Genomic DNA, 20695 nt, shown 5'->3' on the forward strand with positions numbered 1-20695 from the left:
AGTCTTGCTCTGTCACCCAAGTTGGAGTGCACTGGCATGATCTCAGCTCACTGCAACCTCCGCCTCCTGGGTTCAAGTGATTCTCCTTCCTCAGTCTCCCAAGTAACTGGGACTACAGACATGTGCTACCATGCCCAGCTAATTTTTTGTATTTTTAGTAGACACAGGGTTTCACCATGTTGCCCAGGCTGGTCTTGAACTCCTGACCTCAAGTGATCCACCCGCCTCAGCCTCCCAAAGTGCTGGGATTACAGGCATGAGCCACCGCGCCCGGCCCTCACCAGGAATTATATGTCAGTGGAACTTTAGGAATGTATCATCGACTCCAGTGGATCTAAAACAGGGTGTGTGTGTGAGAATTACCTGAAAATTGTGAAAAACATAGGTCTGGATACAACCCTTATTCTAATGCAAGCCCTTGATTTTAATACGAGTGGTTCAGAGACCATATTGTGCAAATACTGTTCTAATCCAACCTCTTCTTCTTTTTTTTTTTTTTTTTTTTTGAGGCTGAGTTTCGCTCTTGTTGCCCAGGCTGGAGTGCAATGGTGCGCTCTTGGCTCACTGCAACCTCCGCCTCCTGGGTTCAAGCAATTCTCCTGCCTCAGCCTCCCGAGTAGCTGGGATTACAGGTATGCACCACCATGCTTGGCTAATTTTGTATTTTTAGTAGAGACGGGGTTTCTCCATATTGGCCAGGCTGGTCTCCGACTCCTGACCTCAGGTGATTCGCCCACCTTGGCCTCCCAAAGTGCTGGGTTTACAGGCGTGAGCCACCGCGCCAGGCCCTGTCCTTTATGTTCAAAGAAGTCTCTAGACCTATTTTATAATCTGTATTCTTCTGATTAGAGTTTGTAAACCAGTGTTCCTTAACTATTACTCTATTTTACTTGCTTGCTTCATTGTTTTTTGTTTTTTGTTTTTTTGAGACGGAGTCTCGCTCTGTCGCCCAGGATGGAGAGCAGTGGCGCAATCCCGGCTCACTGCAAGCTTTGCCTCCCGGGTTCATGCCATTCTCCTGCCTCAGCCTCTCGAGTAGCTGGGACTACAGGCGCCCGCCACCACACCCGGCTAATTTTTTGTATTTTTTTAGTAGAGATGGGGTTTCACCATATTAGCCAGGATGGTCTCTATCTCCTGACCTTGTGATCCGCCCGCCTCGGCCTCCCAAAGTGCTGGGATTATAGGCATGAGCCACCGCACCCAGCCTAAGCTTCAATGTTATAAAAACACATTTCCTTTAACAGCATTTATCGAATGGCACCCTCTGTGGTAGGTACAGTGATTGGTGCCTTCAGGCAATTAGCAGCTATTGTTTACTAGTAAGCACGACTATCCAATTCCACAAGAAAGAAAGAAGAAACTTGGAGAATTTGTCTCATCACACCTGATAGATAAGCCAGGATTTGAGGTTTTTTTGTTTTGTTTTGTTTTGTTTTGTTTGAGACAGTCTCGCTCTGTTGCCCAGGCTAGAGTGCAGTGGCTGGATCTCTGCTCACTGCAACCTCCGTCTCCCAGGCTCAAGTGATTCTCGTGCTTCAGCCTCCTGAGTAGGTGGAACTACAGGCGCACGCCACCACGCCCAGCTAATTTTTGTATTTTTTGTAGAGATGGGGTTTCACCATATTGGCCAGGCTGGCCTTGAACTCCTGGCCTCAAGCGATCCACCTGCCTCGACCTCCCAAAGTGCTGGGATTACACATGTAAGCCACCATGCCCAGCCAAGAAGCTAGGATTTGAACCCAGATCTGTTTATTCCATTGGTTATCTTCCACTGTTTTCAAAGAGAATCCGATCCCAAGAAGCCCACAGTATAGTGGGAAAGACACAAATAATCTCATTCTATGGTTTACCTTTGTATCCAAGGCAGTGCTATGCGCATAGTAACACTTAATAAATGTCAGTGAAAAGAAGGCATGAACTTATCCTGGTTTCTTACTTCTCTTTCTTTTTTTTTTTTAGACGGAGTCTCACTCTGTCACATGGGCTGGAGGGCAGTGGCGTGATCTCGGCTTACTACAACCTCCGCCTACAGCCTCCAGAGTAGTTGGGACTACAGGCACCTGCCACCATGCCCAGCTGATTTTTGTTTGTATTTTTAGTAGAGACGGGGTTTCACTGTGTTAGCCAGGATGGTCTCGATCTCCTGACCTCATGATCTGCCTGCCTCGGTCTCCCAAAGTGCTGGGATTACGGATGTGAGCCACCGCGCCTGGCCTCTTATTTTTCCGTTGATGGTTTCTAAGTCAGGGGAATCAAAATCTGGTAAGATAAAGAAGCAAAGAGAATTGTTAAGGAAACACAAATTTGAGCCGGGTGCGGTGGCTCACGCCTGTAATCCCAGCACTTTGGGAGACCGAGGCGGGCGGATCACCTGAGGTCAGGAGTTCGAGAGCAGCCTGACCAACATGGCGAAACCCCGTCTCTACTAAAAATACAAAATTAGCTGGGCGTGGTGACGCATGCCTATAATCCCAGCTACTTGGGAGGCTGAGGCAGGAGAATCGCTTGAACCTGGGAGGCGGAGGTTGCCGTGAGCTGAGATCGCGCCATTGCATTCCAGCCTGGGCAACAATAGCAAAAACTCCATCTCAAAAAAAACAAAAAACAAACAAACAAACAAAAAAAACAGAAAAAGGAAACACAAATTTGGAGACAAAATAGAAAGAGCCTATGTCACACAGTGATTTTCTTCCTCTGCACAGTTACCATAACAGGTCATCAGTCATTTTGCAAAAACGTCCATTATAAATCAGGGCTACTTTCATTTTGTACTATTTATCTTTCTAATGTATTTAATAAAAAGCCATTAAGCAATATCAAAATATAATTTTAGTATTATTTTCTCCTTCCTGTAATCAGTTTTATAACGCTGATGTTGAACATAATGGAGCAAGCAACTATATGTAACTGTAGAAATTATTGCTAGGAATTTGCATATGAAATACACACCTTTTACTGCCTTTATTTGGCTTTTTAACTAGGTTATAAATAGTATAGTTGACATACCAGAAACGGAAAGCACTTTTTGATGAGCACATGCTATGAATGGAAGAAGTGTTCAAACATAGTGTTTAATTTGGAAAGCTTTCATTAGAACTAGCTAAAGGGGAAAGTGGTTTATTTCCTAATCATAGCCTTGCTTAATAATCCAATCACATAGAAAGACTTATGGAAAAGCTTTCTAAAAACAGACATTTATGCTACAATTTGGGTAAACAAGTGATACATCTAGTCTATAAACATATGTTGATGGTGTTGGTGGTCACTTTTAAGAAAATTGAACTTTGGGAGGTCGAGGCGGGTGGATCACTAGGTCAGGAGACCAAGACCATCCTGGCCAACATAGTGAAACCCGTCTCTACTAAAATTACAAAACTTAACTGGGTGTGGGGGCATGTGCCTGTAGTCCCGCCTACTAGGGAGGCTGTGGCAGGAGAATTGCTTGAACCCAGGAGGTGGAGGCTGCAGTGAGTGGAGATCGCACCATTGCACTCCAGCCTGGGCGACAGAGCAAGACTCCGTCTCAGAAAAAAAAAAAAAGAAAAGAAAAAGAAAAAGAAAATTGAGCAGTTTGGATTAAATAATTTCCCTCTGTGTATATGTGGAGAGGCAAAGGAAGTCATAGGACTAAGATATAAAATTGGAAAGTGCAGTTTATATTTATACCACTTTCAAAAGAGAAAGCTCATACTATGTCATTTTGCTGAAATCACATACCAGAATTTGAAATTTTGAAAACTATTTGAAGAACTTTATTGAGCTAGAACAAAAAGATGCCATTATTTTGACTGCATGAACATAAAAATTATCATTAATAGGGCAGCATTTTTGCTGGTATTTTATATAGCTAGAGGGCAAAAATTCAATAAATGTTACTATGCAGGCTGTTTCAATTATTATAAGGTATAGAAACAAAGGCTGGTGACGACTTTTGTAAATGACAAATACAAATTTGCAGAAATCATTATATTTTTATAGGATGCAATAATTGGGTTTTCAAGCATTTGTTTGTTTGTTTGTTTTTTTGCTATGGCTGTGAAGCAACTATGACACAGATTTAATGCTGCTACTCATCCAGATGACAGTAGAGGTGAGGGGACTAGGGACAATTTTTTCTTCCCACACATTTGTTTTTAGCCATCTATATTTGCCTCAGTGTCTTGATACCATGGCGATAACTTAGCAACAGCTAGATACAAATTAAGGTAATCTGTCATACCAGCCTCTGATCATCAAAAGTTGGGAGGCAGGACACTGGGAAGAAAAATATAGATGTTTAATGGCTTAAGAAAAAAAAAGCTTGATCTCTCTGCTACCTGCTCTTGTCCGTTTCTTCATCTCACTTTCATATATATCTGAAAAAAGAGATGAGAATCTAAAAAAATTCCCAACCAACCCCAGTGTTAAAATTAATTAGATAAAACAAAATTTAAAGCTTTCTTAAATAGGGGAAAAACAATACACGTTAACCTTTTTTGAATAGGAACTAATGATCACAAAGGTACAAAAAAAGTGCAGTGGCATGGTCTTGGCTCACTGAAACCTCTGCCTCCTATGTTCAAGGGATTCTCCTGTGTCAGCCTCCCGAGTAGCTGGGATTACAGGCATGCGCCACCATGCTGGCTAATTTTTGTATTTTTAGTAGAGATGGGGTTTCACCATGTTGGCCAGGCTGGTATCGAACTCCTGACCTGAGGGCATCGTCCAGCCTCGCCCTCCCAAAGTGTTGGGATTACAGGCATAAGCCACCATGCCCAGCCCATAAAAAGTGTTTTGCAAAGACATTTCAAGGGGATTTTTCCATACTAATGGACACTCAATTTTTGTTGATGGTTGTTAGGAGGACAAAGTTACATAAAATATAAATACCTTTGGACTAGCAGACTTGTATGACATAATGGATTCTGCCATTTTAAAAGTCAACATACCATATAATGCCTTTCACTATCTTTATCATAATTTATGTGCAAATCAGAGAAAGTAAAATAATCTAAAACGAAGAATATAACATTTGGAAAGTAAATAAAATCTTGATTTTCAGGGCTACTGATTTTATTTCAAATACCTAGAAAATGGTAAAATACAGCCAGGCGCGGTGGCTCACGCTTGTAATCCCAGCACTTTGGGAGGCCGAGGTGGGCGGATCACTTGAGGACAGGAGTTCAAGACCAGCTTGGTCAACATGGTGAAACCCCGTCTCTACCAGTTTAACAGAGATGGCTGCCTAACTTGTGTGCTGGCTCAGACATGTGAATAGTGGCTTCCTGGAGTGCTGTGTTGAGGATTCTGAGGCTGAATGCAGTGGCCCTTGCCTGTAATCCTAGCACTTTCGGAGGCCAAGGGGGGACGCTTGAGACCAGGAGTTTGAGACCAGCCTGGGTGCTATAGTAAGATCCCCATCTCAAATAAATAAAAAAATAAAGAGAGGATTCTGAGGGTTGGTAGGAAAAGGGCTGTGAATGATGAGTAAATGTCTGCTAGAACTGGGAGGGAGACTAGAGGGTAAAAGATTTATTAAGTGAAATAGGGGGGTGATGGATAGGAAGGAGGGTGAGCCCAGAGCACCCGAAAATACTTTAAATTTATTTTGTCTTACATTTGATATTAAAATGAATTTGAATCTTATGTTCAACTCCATAATATATGCTTGGAACGCCATAAAAGTTTTAAAAAATCATTTATAGTTAAAGTACCTAATTTTAACTTTGTGGAAGAAAAATGTTGCTAGACAATGCGCACGCTCCTTTTGTGGCTTCCACAGCACCTGGCAGGCTGCTGCATATCCTTAGGGTCTCTAGGCCCCATTTAGTGAAGCCTAGGGAATCATAGAAATAAATCATAGAAATAAAAATGTTTAAATCTGTGTATGATAATGTAAATTCAGAGTTTCAGAGAAGTAACTTTTTTTTTTTTTGTAGAGACAGGGTCTTTCTCTGTCACCCTGGCTGGAGTGCAGTGGCACAATCTTGGCTCGCTGCAGCCTCTGCCTCCCGGCTCAAGTGATTCTCCTGCCTCAGCCTCCTGAGTAGCTGGGACTACAAGTGCACGCCACCACACATGGCTAATTTTTGTATTTTTAGTAGAGACGGGGTTTCATCATGTTGGCCAGGCTGGCCTCAAACTCCTGACCTCAGGTGATCCACCTGCCTTGGCCTCCCAAAATGCTGGGATTACAGGTGTGAGCCACTGCGCCCGGCCCAGAGAAGTAACTGGATTGTCAATGGCAGAGCTGGGATTTGAAGACTGCAACTCCCACCCTTTTTGTTTTGTTTTTAGAGATGGGGTCTCATCATGTTGCCCAGGCAGATCTTGAACTGCCAAGTGATCCTCCCAACTTGGCCCCCTAAAGTGTTGGGATCACAGGCGTGAGTCACCATGCCTGGCCACAGCCTAACTTCTTAACAAAGACTGTCTATGTTCTTCCAAAGTCCAGTACCAGGGTTCCTTGAGATTTAAGATTTGGCATTAAATTCATGATCTGAAAAAGGACTCTGTGGCCATAGAGGACAATACAGTAACTATTAAGTTGGCAATTTCAGTATTGTTGTTAAAAATAACAACACAGTTTCTGTTTGGAGTGATGAAAAAGTTTTAGAAAAAGATAGTGATGATGGTTGCACAACAGTGTGAATGTAGTTAATGCCACTGAATTGTACACTTAAAATAAAAATGAATCATTTATGCTATACATATTTTACCACAATAAAAAAAGTAAAAAAGTAAAAAATGATGGATTGGGAGTCTCTGAGCCTACTCTGGCTTGGGAGGCTGCCTGAAAAAAAAAAAAAAGAAAAAAGATGGATCATGGAAAATTAGATTAATTAAGGTAACAATTATCCAAAATTTGATCTATATATTGAATACAATCTCTACCAAAATCCCAAAATACCAGCCGGCTCCTTTTTTTTTTTTTTTTTTTTTGGTAGAAATTGGCAAGCTGATCCTAAAATTTTTATGGAACTGCAAAGAACCCAAAGTAGCCAAAACAATTTTGAAAAAATTCCCTAGGGGGAAATCTGAATCAGACTGATAGATTGTATCAATGTCAACATCCTGGTTGGAATATCATATTACAGTTTTGCAAGATGTTACCATTGGGTGAAACTGTGAAGAGTACTGTATTAGGCCAGGCGCGGTGGCTCACGCCTGTAATCCCAGCACTTTGGGAGGCTGAGGCGGGAGGATCACGAGGTCAAGAGATCAAGACCATCCTGGCCAACATGGTGAAACCCAGTCTCTACTTAAAATACAAAAATTAGCCTGGTGTGGTGGCACACGCCTGTAGTCCCAGCTACTCGGGAGGCTGAGGCAGGAGAATCACTTGAACCTGGGAGGCAGAGGTTGCAGTGAGCCGAGATGGCGCCACTGCACTCCAGCCTGACGAAAGGGCAAGACTCCGTCTCAAAAAAAAAAAAAAAAAAAGGAGTACTGTATTATTTCTTTCTTCTTCTTTGTTTTTTTTTTTTTTTTGAGACGGAGTCTTGCTCTGTCGCCCAGGTAGGAGTGCCTCAGCCTCAGCCTCCAGAGTAGCTGGGATTACAGGTGTGCACCACCAGGTCTGGCTAATTTTTGTATTTTAGTAGAGACCAGGTTTCACTGTGTTGGTCAGGCTGGTCTCAAACTCCTGACCTCAAGTGATCCTCCTGCCTCAGCCTCCCAATGTGTTGAGATTACAGGCGTGAGCCACCGCACCTGGGCTTTTTTTTTTTTTTGAGACAGGGATTCACTCTGTCGCTCAGGCTGGAGTGTGGTGGCATGATCTCGGCTCACTGCAACTCTGCCTCCCGGTTTCAAGTGATTCTTCTGCCTCAGCCTCCTGAGTAGCTGGGATTATAGGCATGTGCCACCATGCCTGGCTAATTTTTGTATTTTTAGTAGAGATGGGGTTTCACCATGTTGGCAGGGCTGGTTTTGAACTCCTGACCTTAAGTGATCCAGCACGCCTGGTCGGACAATGGGCAATTTCTAAAACATTAAACATAAATGTATCATGTGACCCAGCAATCTTACTCCTGGAGATCTACCCAAGAAAAATAAAAACATTTGTCTGCACAAAGACTTATACTTGAATGTTCCCATTATTCAGAATAGGTAAAAGAAGCAATCCACATGCGAATCAACTGGCCAATATGTCTTATATCCATACAATGGAATACTACTTAGCAATAAAAAGGGAGGAAATAATGACACATGCGACAACGTGGATAAAACTCAAATACATTATGCTAAGTGATAGAAAACTAAATGCAAAACACTACGTATTCTATAATTCTATTTATAGATAATGTCTGGAAAAGGAAAATCTATAGAGACAGAGGGTAGATTGGTGGCTGAACAGAATTAAAGATGGGAGTAGGGGTTGACTACAAATGGACACAAAGGATCTTTTTTTTTTTTTAATTTTTTTTTTTTTTTTTAAGAGTTGGGGTCTCACTATGTTGCCCAAGCTGGTCTTGAACTCCTGAGCCCAAGTGATCCTCCCATCTAGGCCTCCTAAAGTGCTGGAATTACAGGCGTGAGCCACCGTGCCTGGTCTCGTTTTGTTTTTAAACTGGATTGTGGTGATACTTGCACAACTTTGTAAATTTACCAAAACATCATTGAATGGTACAATTAAAATAGGTGAATTTTATGGTGTGTAAATTATATTTCAATACAGCTATTTTTTTTTTTTTTTTTTGAGATGGAGTCTTGCTGTGTTGCCCAGGCTGGAGTGCAGTGGTGCAATCTCGGCTCACTGCAAGCTCCACCTCCCGGGTTCACGCCATTCTCCTGCCTCAGCCTCCTGAGTAGCTGGGACTACAGGCACCCACCACCACTCCCAGCTAATTTTTTTGTATTTTTTAGTAGAGATAGGGTTACACCATGTTAGCCAGGATGGTCTCGATCTCCTGACCTCGTGATCCTCCTGCCTTGGCCTCTCAAAGTGCTGGGATTACAGGCGTGAGCCACCGTGCCCGGCCCTAATACAGCTATTTTTTAAAAATAATGCAATTAAAGCAATTCTAATCTTCAAAAAAATAGGAAGAAAGGAAAAGAAATCATGGTATAGAACTGCATAAATAACTAGAAATTAGGAAGCTCACAACAAATTGGTCATACTCTATATACGCCAGTGGATTTAAGTTAGGAATATTCTATCTGTAGTGGCCTTAAACCTATAGCCCTTCAGAGCTCCGATGCAAGGTGGGGTGAGCTAAAGGAGGGGTACATTCCACTATCAGTTCTGGCCTCTTACCAGGTGACACCTCTTGTTAAGTCACCTTTGGAAGTCTGTAATCTCCCTAATGGAAAGCCAGGACCCATTCTGAAAGAATAAAACAGTTAATATGAGAAGGGATCAGGACTGAAGGTGGGAGAAGAGAAAGAGGTAAATGATTATCTTGTTAGAGTGCTTTGTGTTTTTAAAAGACAGTACAAACAACTTTATTATTAATAAAACATAACAATAATGGAAACTATTAATAATAATAAAATGTGCCCCTCTATTCAAGCCTTTATCATTAAAAAAGAAAATGACAATGTTGGGTAGGCCAGGCGGGGTGGCTCCTGCCTGTAATCCCAGCACTTTGGGAGGTGGAGGTGGGAGGATAGCTTGAGGTCAGGAGTTTTAGATGAGCCTGGCCAACATGGTGAAACTCTGTCTCTACTAAAAATACAAAAAAATTAGGCAGTTGTGGTGACTCGTACCTGTAATCCTAGCTACTCAGGAGGCTGAGACAGGAGAATCACTTGAACCTGGGAGGCGGAGGTTGCAGTGAGCCACGACCCTGGCAGTGCACTCCAGCCTGGGTGACAGAGCAAGACTTCATCTCAAAAATAAAAATAAAAATAAATTACAGGCTGGGTATGGTGGCTCACGCCTGTAATCCCGGCATTTTGGGAGGCTGAGGCGGAAGGATCATTTGAGGTCAGGACTTCGAGACCAGCCTGACCAACATGGTGAAACCCTGTCTCTACTAAAAAAAAAAAAAATTAGCCAGGCGTGGTGGCACACACCTGTAATCCCAGTTACTTGGGAGGCTGAGACATGAGAATCGCTTGAACCTGGGAGGCGGAGGTTGCAGTGAGCTGAGATTGTGCCACTGCACTCCAGCCTAGGTGACAAAGTGAGAGTATGTCTCAAATTAATAATAATAATAATAATAATAATAATAAATTACAATGTTGGCAGGGCCCAGTGGCTCATGGCTATAATCCCACTGCTTTGGGAAGCTGAGGCAGGAGGATTGCTTGAAGCCAGGAGTTCAAGACTAGCCTGGGCAACAAAGTGAGACCTTGTCTCTACAAAAAACTAAAAATAAAAAAATTAGCTGGGCAGGGTGGTTTGTGCTTGTACTTCTAGCTACTCTGAAGTTATTCAGTTATATCAAATGAATTAAAAACAAGCCAACAAATTGATCACTGACTGCTTTGGTGAAGGTGTGGCAAGCCTTCTCCAGATTGAGAAGAAGTCCTTACAGATTCTAAAGACAATTCTTGGAGTTTCTATTAGTCATAACAACAGGATTTCAAAGTGTGAAAACAAATGAATAGGCAAGAAAGGATCTTCCTAAAACTAAGAACTCCAGGAAGGAGTCTGAAAAGAGTTTTCTGAAAAGCAAGGTTCTCCTTATTAGTGATGAACCTGCTGATTGGCTGGAGTCTCAAAAAAAAAAAAAAAAAAAAAAAGTGGCCGGGCACAGTGGCTCACGCCTGTAATCCTAGCACTTTGGGAGGCCGAGGTGGGTGGATCACGAGGTCAGGAGTTCGAGACCAGCCTGGTCAACATGGTGAAACAATCTCTCTACTAAAGATAAAAAAAAATTAGCCAGGCGTGGTGGCACATGCCTGTAATCCCAGCTACTCGGGTGGCTGAGGCAGGGGAATCTCTTGAACCCAGGAGACAGAGGTTGCAGTGAGCTGAGATCATACCATTGCACCCCAGCCTGGGCAACAACACTTTGGCTGCAATTTTGTTGACTAAACACAAGTTCCCCTTAGGGGGGAAAGAAAGGATAAAGGTGGAAAACAATATAAATGTATTTATTCCCACTAAACTGTACACTTAAAAATGGTAAATCTGGCTTGGTGGTGCATTCCTATAATCCCAGCTACTCGGGAGGCTGAGGCAGAAGAATCGCTTGAACCCAGGAGGTGGAGGTTGCAGTGAGCCGAGATCGCACCATTGCACTCCAGCCTGGGCAACAAGAGTGAAACTCTGTCTCAGAAAAAAAAAAAAAAAGGTAAATTTATATGTACATTTTATCCAAATTAAAAAAGGATATCATAAGAAAACTCAAAAAACAAAAACCACAAGCTCTCAAGCCTGCTTGTTTATTTTATTTATCTATTTTTTTGAGACAGAGTCTCGCTTTGTCACCCAGGCTGGAGTGCAGTGGCACGATCTCAGCTCACTGCAACCTCCACCTCTGGGTTCAAGCGATTCTCCTGCCTCAGCCTCCCAAGTAGCTGGGACTACAGGCACGCACCACCACGCCTGGTAATTTTTGTATTTTTAGTAGAGACGGGGTTTCACCATGTTGGCCTGGTAGATCTCAAACTCCTGACCTCAGGCGATCCGCCCGCCTTGGCCTCCCAAAGTGCTGGGATTACAGGCATGAGCCATCGCGCCTGGCCTAAAACCTGCTTATTTAAAAACACCTTTAGTATAGCCATTTGTCAAGTTTTGAAAGGAGATTATTGAGGATTATTCAGGTTACTTTCTGGTTACTGGAGTTCGATGTGACCAGAAAAAAGTCCTATATCTTTTTGGAACATTTTGCATTAATGTATACGTCTTTTAGGCCAAGTTTGTAGGTGTCACCCACATCTTGGGCCACAGAATAATATTGTCATAGATAAGATAAAGTTACAAACACTGGAGAATGAAACCCTGGACCAGGCAAACAATGTCATTGATCATTTGTTTTTAGGTGTGACTGGATAGCCACATTATATAAGCAAGATAACTCAAGAGAATTTGGTGTTATCAAGTAAAATACACAAGATTGGCCGGGCGCGGTGGCTTTGGGAGGCTGAGGCTGGTGGATCACGAGGTCAGGAGATCAAGACCATCCTGGCTAACACCGAGAAACCCCGTCTCTACTAAACAAAATACAAAAAATTAGCCATGCCTCAGCCTCCCTGTAGTCCCAGCTACTTGGGAGGCTGAGGCAGGAGAATGGCGTGAACCCGGGAGGCAGAGCTTGCAGTGAGCCGAGATCGCACCGCTGCATTCCAGCCTGGGGTTTCGCCGTGTTAGCCAGGATGGTCTTGATCTCCTGACCTCATGATCTGCTCATCTCGGCCTCCCAAAGTGCTGGGATTACAGGTGTGAGCCACTGCGCCCGGCTGTTCTTTCTTTTTTTTTTTGAGAGGAGTCTCACTCTTTAGCCCAGGCTGGAGTGCAGTGGTGTGATCTCTGCTCACTGCAACCTCTGCCTCCTGGGTTCCAGCGAGTCTCCTGCCTCAGCCTCCCGAGTGGCCTGCCGCGCCACTGTGCCTGGCCAATTTTTTATATTTTTAGTAGAGGCCGGGTTTCACCATATTGGCCAGGCTGGTCTTGTACTCCTGACCTCGTGATCCACGTGCCTCGGCCTCCCAAAGTGCTGGGATTACAGGTGTGAGCCACCGCGCCCGGCCCGATATTGTTCTTATGTCAGAGAACAATTTTTCTTAGTTGGAAAATTTAAAAGAAGAGGACTTAGTGGGCCAGGAAACTGCTTTGTCAAACTGTTTCTGGGGAGACAGAATTGAAATGTTTAGAAAAGTATGGCTCTAGGGGTGGGAATAAGAAAGAGTAGTCAGAGAAGAGAAGAAGACTCTGAACTGGCCGGGCACGGTGGCTCACGCCTGTAATGCCAGCACTTTGGGAGGCCAAGGCAGGCAGATCGCCTGAGGTCAGGAGTTTGAGACCAGCCTGGCCAACATGGTGAACCCCATCTCTACTAAAAATGCAAAAGTTAGCTGGGCGTGGTGGCAGGTGCCTGTAATCCCAGCTACTTGGGAGGCAGAGGTAGGAGAATTGCTTGAACCCAGGAAACGGAGGTTGCAGTAAGCCAAGATTGTGCCACTGCACTCCAGCCTGGGCGACAGAGCAAGACTCCATCTCAAAAAGAAAAAAAAAAAGAAGACTCTGAACTGAGGTGGTCACGGGCACCCAGGGGCAGGCTGCAACATGAAATGCTACAGCAAGTGCAGGGCAGAGTGCAGGGCCACCACTAGAGCTGCTCACAAATTCCAGTGAGGACACCAGCAGTGAATTTTTTTTTTTGTTTTTTGCAATGGAGTTTTGTCCTTGTTGCCTAGGCTATAGTGCAATGGCCTGATCTTGGCTTACTGCAACCTCCGCCTCCCAGGTTCCAGCCATTCTCCTGCCTCAGCCTCCCAAGTAGCTGGGATTACAGGTATGAGCCACCATGCCTGGCTAATTTTGTATTTTTAGTAGAGACAAGGTTTCACCATGTTGGTCAGGTTGGTCTCGAACTCCTGAGCTCATGTGATCCGCCTGCCTCAGCTTCCCAAAGTGCTGGGATTACAGGCGTGAGCCACCATGCCTGGCAGCTGTGAACTTTTAAGAATCCATCTCAGTAGAGCAGCGCAGCAAGAGGCCTGATGCATTTGTTCAGCAAGTATTCTTTGAGTACCTAAAGTGTGGTACTGATTTAGATAATGGGGACCTGCTAGTGAATGACTGATTGTAGGAGGTAAGGAGTTAGTAGACTGTAAGAAGGTTTGCTGGTAAAGCTGGGGGAAAAAATGAAGGTGGAAGGATAAACAGGGTGAAGTAAGAAGTTTTATTTTAGGTACAAGGAGAACTGAACACATTCACAGCCAGCAGAAGAGACACTGAAGATTCAAGAATAGAGACATGAAGGAGACAGGAGGCAACAGGCTTGAAATCTTTGAAAAAAAAAATGTTGTTTTTTTCTTTTTAAAAGCCAAAAAAAAAAAAAAAAAAAGAAAGAGGCACTACTTGGAGACCCTCATGTGGGAGGTGCGGTGGGAGGACAAGCCAGTCAATCAGAGGTAATTTTCTCTGCCAGCTTCTGCATCTGTAAATAGGGGGATAACACCTACTCCCAAGAGTGTTTGTGGGGGTTAAAACAAGTGAGTATATTTAAGGCCCCTACAGAGTGCCTGGGACATGGAAGCCTGCACTAATGTAGCCTTTAGTATACTTTTTTTTTTGAGATGAAGTTGCGCTCTTGTTGCCCAGGCTAGAGAGTAATGGCGCAATCTCGGCTCATCACAACCTCTGCCTCCCGGGTTCAAGAGATTCTCCTGCCTCAGCCTCCAGAGTAGCTGGGATTACAGGCGTGCGCCACCATGCCCAGCTAATTTTGTATTTTTAGTAGAGATGAGGTTTCTCCATGTTGGTCAGGCTGGCCTCAAACACCCGACCTCAGGTGATCTGTCCGCCTCAGCCTCCCAAAGTGCTGGGATTACAGGCATGAGCCACTGCGCCTGGCCAAGTATGCTTAACAAAGAAGAAATGAACAGGGAGGAGAGTTCATGGGCCTGGAGTGAGTAGCGAGTGAGGTTTGCAGGAGCCAACTGGCAATTTGGGGGGTACTAGGCAGAGGAAAGCAGGACAATGGCTAATGAATGAATTCTTCCCTCTAGCAGGTAACTGGGGATGGGGAAAGCTTGAGAGGGGCCAAGAACACATTCTAGAGCCATTAATTCTACTAACTGCCTCCATTAGCCACACCCAGGCAGCAGCAGGCTGAGAGGTGTGATTGAGGAATGTTTCAGTGCCCCAAATTTCTTCTTAGAGATTGTCTGAAACTATAAGAACTTCATATGTGCTAAGAAATAAACATTCCTGAAGAAGGGGCAGGGAGAAAGGCTGTTGGTCTTAGAGTATTTTGGAGTGAACTAGCCAACTTGTTAGGTTCTGTAAAAGCCTGCCATGATGCTGAGGAAGTGAGAATTCTGCTAAGTGGGGCCTGAGGAAGGAGGCCAGCCACCCCTGTGGAGGAGGCAGTGCTCTGTCACTCAACAGGCAGCAGGGGGCTACTGCTCCCAGGGATCCAGGTGCCAGGGAGTCAGGATGGCAAGGTACGGGAGATGGGATAAAGGACACGAGAGCAGCTGGGAAGATGACAGGGAGGTAGGAAAGGTCCCGAAGAAAGCAGCAAGGCAAGTGTTGAGACAGAGAAGTCCAGGGTTACATGTCACATAGGAGAGCTGGAATCCTTTAGGTCATGCAGAGGCAGCTTGGCAGGAAGCTTGCCATTAAGCTCTCTGCATTCCTTCAGGGCCTCTCTTTGGGTTTCACCTTCCCTCCTCCCTGAACCTCACACAGCATCTTTGCTATTTAGACAGTCAAGAATAGTAAACTTTCAGAAAATAAAACAAACCTGGAAAGAATTTCATAATTATCTTGTTTAATCTCTTTTTTTTTTTTTCACACTTGACTTTCAGGTCAACTTTTGAATCTCATTTTACAGATGAGAAAATTGAGGCTCAGAAAGAAGTGACTTGTGCAAGGTCATACAGCAAACCAGATGCTAACGCAGAATGAGAGGCGCCCTAGGATCCTGCCTGGTGCCCTGCAGTGCCTGACCATCTTCTTAGTAAAACCTACTGCTTGCTGAAGTTCCTGCACATCCAACCAGCACACCTAACACAAAGCATGACTCTTCTTTGTGGAAGTTAATGATTAAAACCTAGTCTGATCCAAAGCATCTTATCCATGGTTACTAATTAAGCCAATTTCAGTGAGAGAAGGCATTTCAAACAGAAGAGTGTTCTCTTAAGCTAAATCTATAGGCCTTAAATTATAGTGGCATGAACTGTACAATTACGATATTTCGAGTACACTTAAAATATTTTATAATACAATACATTTATTGTATTATAAAATACCTCTGTAGCTTTACATTTTCTCTTCATTGCACGCCACATGTTGGGCCCTGATAAAATGGTTTTATAACTTTTGGGGGAGGGCTTTAACTAAAATAACTTCATGTAGTGTTTGAGTGAACTAGGTAATAAAATCTGTTTGCTGTGTTCGCTGTCTCCAGATAGGGCTGTAATTACACCACATGAGGAAGAAAGGTAGCTGAGTTTCAATCTAGATCATTTATGTAAACTCAGCCTTCTTGTCAACGGTGGTCTCAAATTGCATGAGTGCAAACCTCAAAAATCATCTCCTATGAACCACACAGAGACAGTGTCCGATTGCAGGTCTGTCAGATTGCTTATATTCTTTCTGTAATTGGATGTCTGTGGTTCAAGACCAAAATTTGATATTCTGAGGTTAAAAGAACACTCTCACCAATGAATTCTCTAGTACAAAAATTCTGTTTCTGAAACTCGTAAAAATTAAAGTATTCCTTAAACCAAAGTATTACAAATGAATACATTTCACTTGAAAAAAGCTCCTTTTTCCTTAAAAAAAAAAAAAAATTGGTTCTTTGAAATGTGTTTGAAAAAAAAAAACTGATCTTCAAGAAAGAAAAACAGACTATTCCTAATATAACCAATTTAACATTTGATAACATTTTAATCTCCTACTTCAAGTATTTGGCAACTTTTCAGCAATGTCTCCAAAAAGACATTATAAAAACCATAAAGCACAAAGTATATTCATACTGCATTATAAATCCAGAGACATGAGGCCAGGTGCAGTGGCTCAAGCCTGTAATCCCAGCACTTTGGGAGGCTGAGGCGGACGGATCACCTGAGGTCACAAGTTCGAGACTAGCTTGACTAACATGGTGAAACCCCATCTCTACTAAAAATACAAAATTAGCCAGGCGTGGTGGCAGGTGCCTGTAATTCCAGCTACTCGGGAGGCTGAGGCAGGAGAATCACTTGAACCCAGGAGGCGGAGGTTGCAGTGAGCCAAAACTGCACCATTGCACTCCAGCCTGGGCAACAAGAGCAAAACTCCATCTAAAAAAAAAAAAAAAAAAAAAAAAAAAAAATCCAGAGACATAATTGCAAGCCAACAAATAAAACATATTTTTCCTAATCCATTGAACTACTCTCCATATGACAAATTGGTCACTAGTTTTTGATTAGACAATCCTCCCTGGTTGGTATTGAGAGCGTTTCTCTTGACACCTGCAGCTTCCAAATTGCTTTGTCCTCTCTAGCAGGAAAAACCACAGGCCACCGCCCTGGCGCCATCCCTGGCTCGGTCCAATCAATAAGGACTTATTTCCTGTCCATTTGCTGAGGTCACAGGAGCGAATCTCATTAATTATTTCTGCGACTGCAGCCTCAAGTGTGCTTCTGGCGTGACAAGTGAAAACTGCTTGACCTTTTTTTCTTCTAATTTTGTTTGTAGCAGTTCCAAAAAGAAAGCAGAACTCATTTAGCAATGTGATAAAAGGAAGGAAAAATGCATATGTTTTAAAAGTCATTAACACATCGTGAAAGCTCTCCCAATCAACCTCATTCCCTAGGATTTTCAGCTAACTAACAATAGTGTCTTTTTAATTTGATGTCATGAAAATCTGGTCACAGCAAACACAATGTTTTCTAAAGCAGATCTGGCCTCCGAGGGAGGAAAGCTCTCCAGGGCCTCCAGTGCCTTGTTTCCATGGTAACGACACAGGTCAATAGCTGAAGTCACACCTTTGCCAGCTTTGATTCTTTCTCGCAACTGTTAAGAAACAAATGCATGATAAAAGTCAGTTTTAAAGGTACACAGTAAGCACCACAATTAAACTGGGGAGGGGAGATGGAAAACAAAGAAAGGGAGAAATAGTATAGATTGAGTATTTCTGCTACGTTATTTTCTGGAAAAGAGGACATCATTTCCCAGTGATCTTGAGGCACTCATTCCCTAAGGCTGCTTGGTGTCTGTGCTCCAGAGCAGCACAATAGGTTCCAATCAGCCTAATTACACCTCCTCCTGACTCCCATCCCTTAATATCGTGAAATGTGCCATGCTGGGGGATGGCAGTAAGAAGGTGGAGGGCATTTACATCTCTGGCATTTTGAATTCAGCAGCCTGATATTCTTCCCTTATTTTTTTTTTTTAAGAGATGGAGTCTCGCTCTGTCGCCCAGGATGGAGTGCAGTGGTGCGATCTCGGCTCACTGCAACCTCCACCTCCTGGGTTCAAGCAATTCTCCTGCCGCAGCCTCCCAAGTAGCTGGGACTACAGGCATGTGCCACCACACCCAGCTAATTTTTGTATTTTTTAGTAGAGACAGCGTTTTGCCATGTTGGCCAGGCTGGTCTCGAACTCCTGACCTCAAGTGATCCACCTGCCTAGGCTGCCCAAAGTGCTGGGATTACAGGTGTGAGCTACCGCACCTGGTCAGCTGCCTGATATTCTTATGTGAGGAAGGCTTCACTAATATCTTAGTTAATAACTTTTTTTTTAACACCATATGTTGACACAATAGTCCATATGAAAATTCAAGAAAGACACTTAGTATTAGATCTGAATGCTACTTTTTTTTTTGAGACAGAGTCTCACTCTGTTGCCAGGCTGGAGTGCAGTGGCACAATCTTGGCTCACAGCAACCTTTGCCTCCTGGGTTCAAGCGATTATCCTGCCTCAGCCTCCTAAGTAGCTGGGACTACAGGTGTGCACCACCACGCCCAGGTAATTTTTGTATTTTTGGTAGAGAAGGGGTTTCGCCATGTTGGCCAGGCTGGTCTGGATCTCTTGACCTCGTGATCCCCCTGCCTTGGCCTCCCAAAGAGCTAGGATTACAGGCATGAGCCACCTTGCCTGGCCTTTTTTTTTTTTTTTTTTTTTTTTTTTTGAGACAAAGTTTTGCTCTGTCGTCCAGGCTGGAGTGCAGTGGCGTGCTCTTGTCTCATTGCAACCTCCGCCTCCCAGATTCAAGCAATTCTCCTGCCTCAGCCACTTGAGTAGCTGGGATTACAGGCACCTGCCACCACACCTAGCTAATTTTTGTATTTTTGGTAGAGACGGGGTTTTGCTATGTTGGCCAGGCTGGTCTCCATCTCCAGACCTCAGGCAATCCGCCTGCCTCAGCCTTCCAAAATGCTAGGATTAGAGGCGTAAGCCACTGTGCCCGGCCTGAATGCTACTTTTTTTTGTTTGTTTGTTTTTTGAGTCTCGCTCTGTCACCCAGGCTGGAGTGCAGCCATCTCGGCTCACTGCAAGCTCTGCCTTCTGGGTTAACACCATTCTCCTGCCTCAGCCTCCTGAGTAGCTGGGACTACAGGCACCCACCACCACACCCGGCTAATTTTTTGTATTTTTAGTAGAGACAGGGTTTCACCATGTTAGCCAGGATGGTCTCGATCTCCTGACCCTGTGATCCGCCCACCTCGGCCTCCCAAAGTGCTGGGATTACAGGCGTGAGCCACCGTGCCTGGCCATGTCCGGCTAATTCTGTAAGTCAGAAACCCAGACGTCTTCATTCCCCACATCCGGTTAGGCACAGGGGCAATCTGAGGGTTGCCCATTCACAACTGAACTTTCTGGCTCCCAGAGATTGGGTGTAGCCAGGTGACAAGTTCTGGTCTATGAGTTGTGAATGAGGGATGCCACTTTGGGGCTGCAGCATTTAACTGTCCTGTGAGTCCCTATAGAGCTTTCCCTCTTGCACAGCTACCAGCCCACACTGGAGATGCTCCTTGGCCTGGATCCCTGAGTGACTGTAATAAGCACCACAGTGCCTCGCCCACCTGTGGCAGCCGAGGTTGTGAGATTATCTGTAGCCATTTTGACTGATAACAATGAATCCTAGTCTTTCTATCTCTTCAGAGCTCTCAAGTTTATCCTCTACTTCTTATTCCCATTGCCACTACATTAGTTCAGGCTATCATCATCTCTCACCTCAGTTAGTTTTTGCAATCACTTCCTAAAGAGTCTTCCCACCACCAGTTTTGCACCCCTGGACTCCACCTACTATGCTGCCAAGGAGATCTTAATAAAATGCAAAGACAATCTTGCTTAAACGCTTCCAATAGCCTTAAGAGAAAAGTCTAAGCTCTTTCATGAGGCATTTAAGTCCCTTGCCAAGCTAGCTCTTGCTTGGCCTCACTTTTCCCCCCTTTTCCTCTTTTATTTATTTATTTATTTCCTCCTTTATTTATGTATTTTTTGAGACAGGGTCTCGCTCTGTCACCCAGGCTGGAGTGCAGTGGTGTGATCTTGGCTCACTGCAACTTCCAGTTCCCCGGCTCAAGTGATCTTTCCACCTCAGCCACCCGGGTAGCTGGGATGACAGGCATGCACCACCATGCTTGTTTAATTTTAAAAACTTTTTGTAGAGATGAAGTCTCACTATATTGCCCAAGCTAATCTCAAACTCCTGGGCTCAAGAGATCCTCCTGCCTCAGCCTCCCAAACCTTCTCTCCTTTAATTATAGGGGAACCAACTGCAGTTCTCAGAGGTAACCTGATCTACCATCTCCCCCTGGGGCTGTCCTCCCCCACCCCAACAAGATCCCCAAATTCCACCTGGGTGGAATGCACTCAGCTAGGATGATGGCCCTAAGGAGCTAGTTGCCCCTCTTCCTCTGGGTACCTGGAGTACCCGCTGTGCACATCTGGAGTAGTGTATTGTTTTAGGGTTTTTTTTTTTTTTTTTTAGTTTCCCTCTATCACCCAGGCTGGAGTGCAATGGCGTGATCTCGACTCACTGGACCTCTGTCTCCCAGGTTCAAGCCATTCTCCTGCCTCAGCCTCCCAAGTAGCTGAGATTACAGGTGCCCACCACCACATCTGGCTAATTTTTTTGTATTTTTAGTAGAGACAGGG

The 20695-nt window shown here is 44.1% G+C and overlaps 1 protein-coding gene across 1 annotated transcript in view; it reads right to left on the minus strand.

The window, feature by feature from the left end:
- Positions 1 to 15360: 15360 nt before the first annotated feature.
- The window catches only part of PDSS2 (decaprenyl diphosphate synthase subunit 2), a 313717-nt gene continuing 308382 nt past the window's right edge, over positions 15361 to 20695 (minus strand). Inside the window, exon 8 of the mRNA XM_054491948.2 lies at positions 15361 to 17605. Coding sequence (XP_054347923.1) covers positions 17447 to 17605 — 159 coding nt within the window. The 3' untranslated portion in view covers positions 15361 to 17446. The remainder of the gene's footprint in view (positions 17606 to 20695) is intronic.

Source organism: Pongo pygmaeus, chromosome 5 (genome assembly GCF_028885625.2).
Source record: "Pongo pygmaeus isolate AG05252 chromosome 5, NHGRI_mPonPyg2-v2.0_pri, whole genome shotgun sequence".
NCBI lineage: Eukaryota > Metazoa > Chordata > Mammalia > Primates > Hominidae > Pongo > Pongo pygmaeus.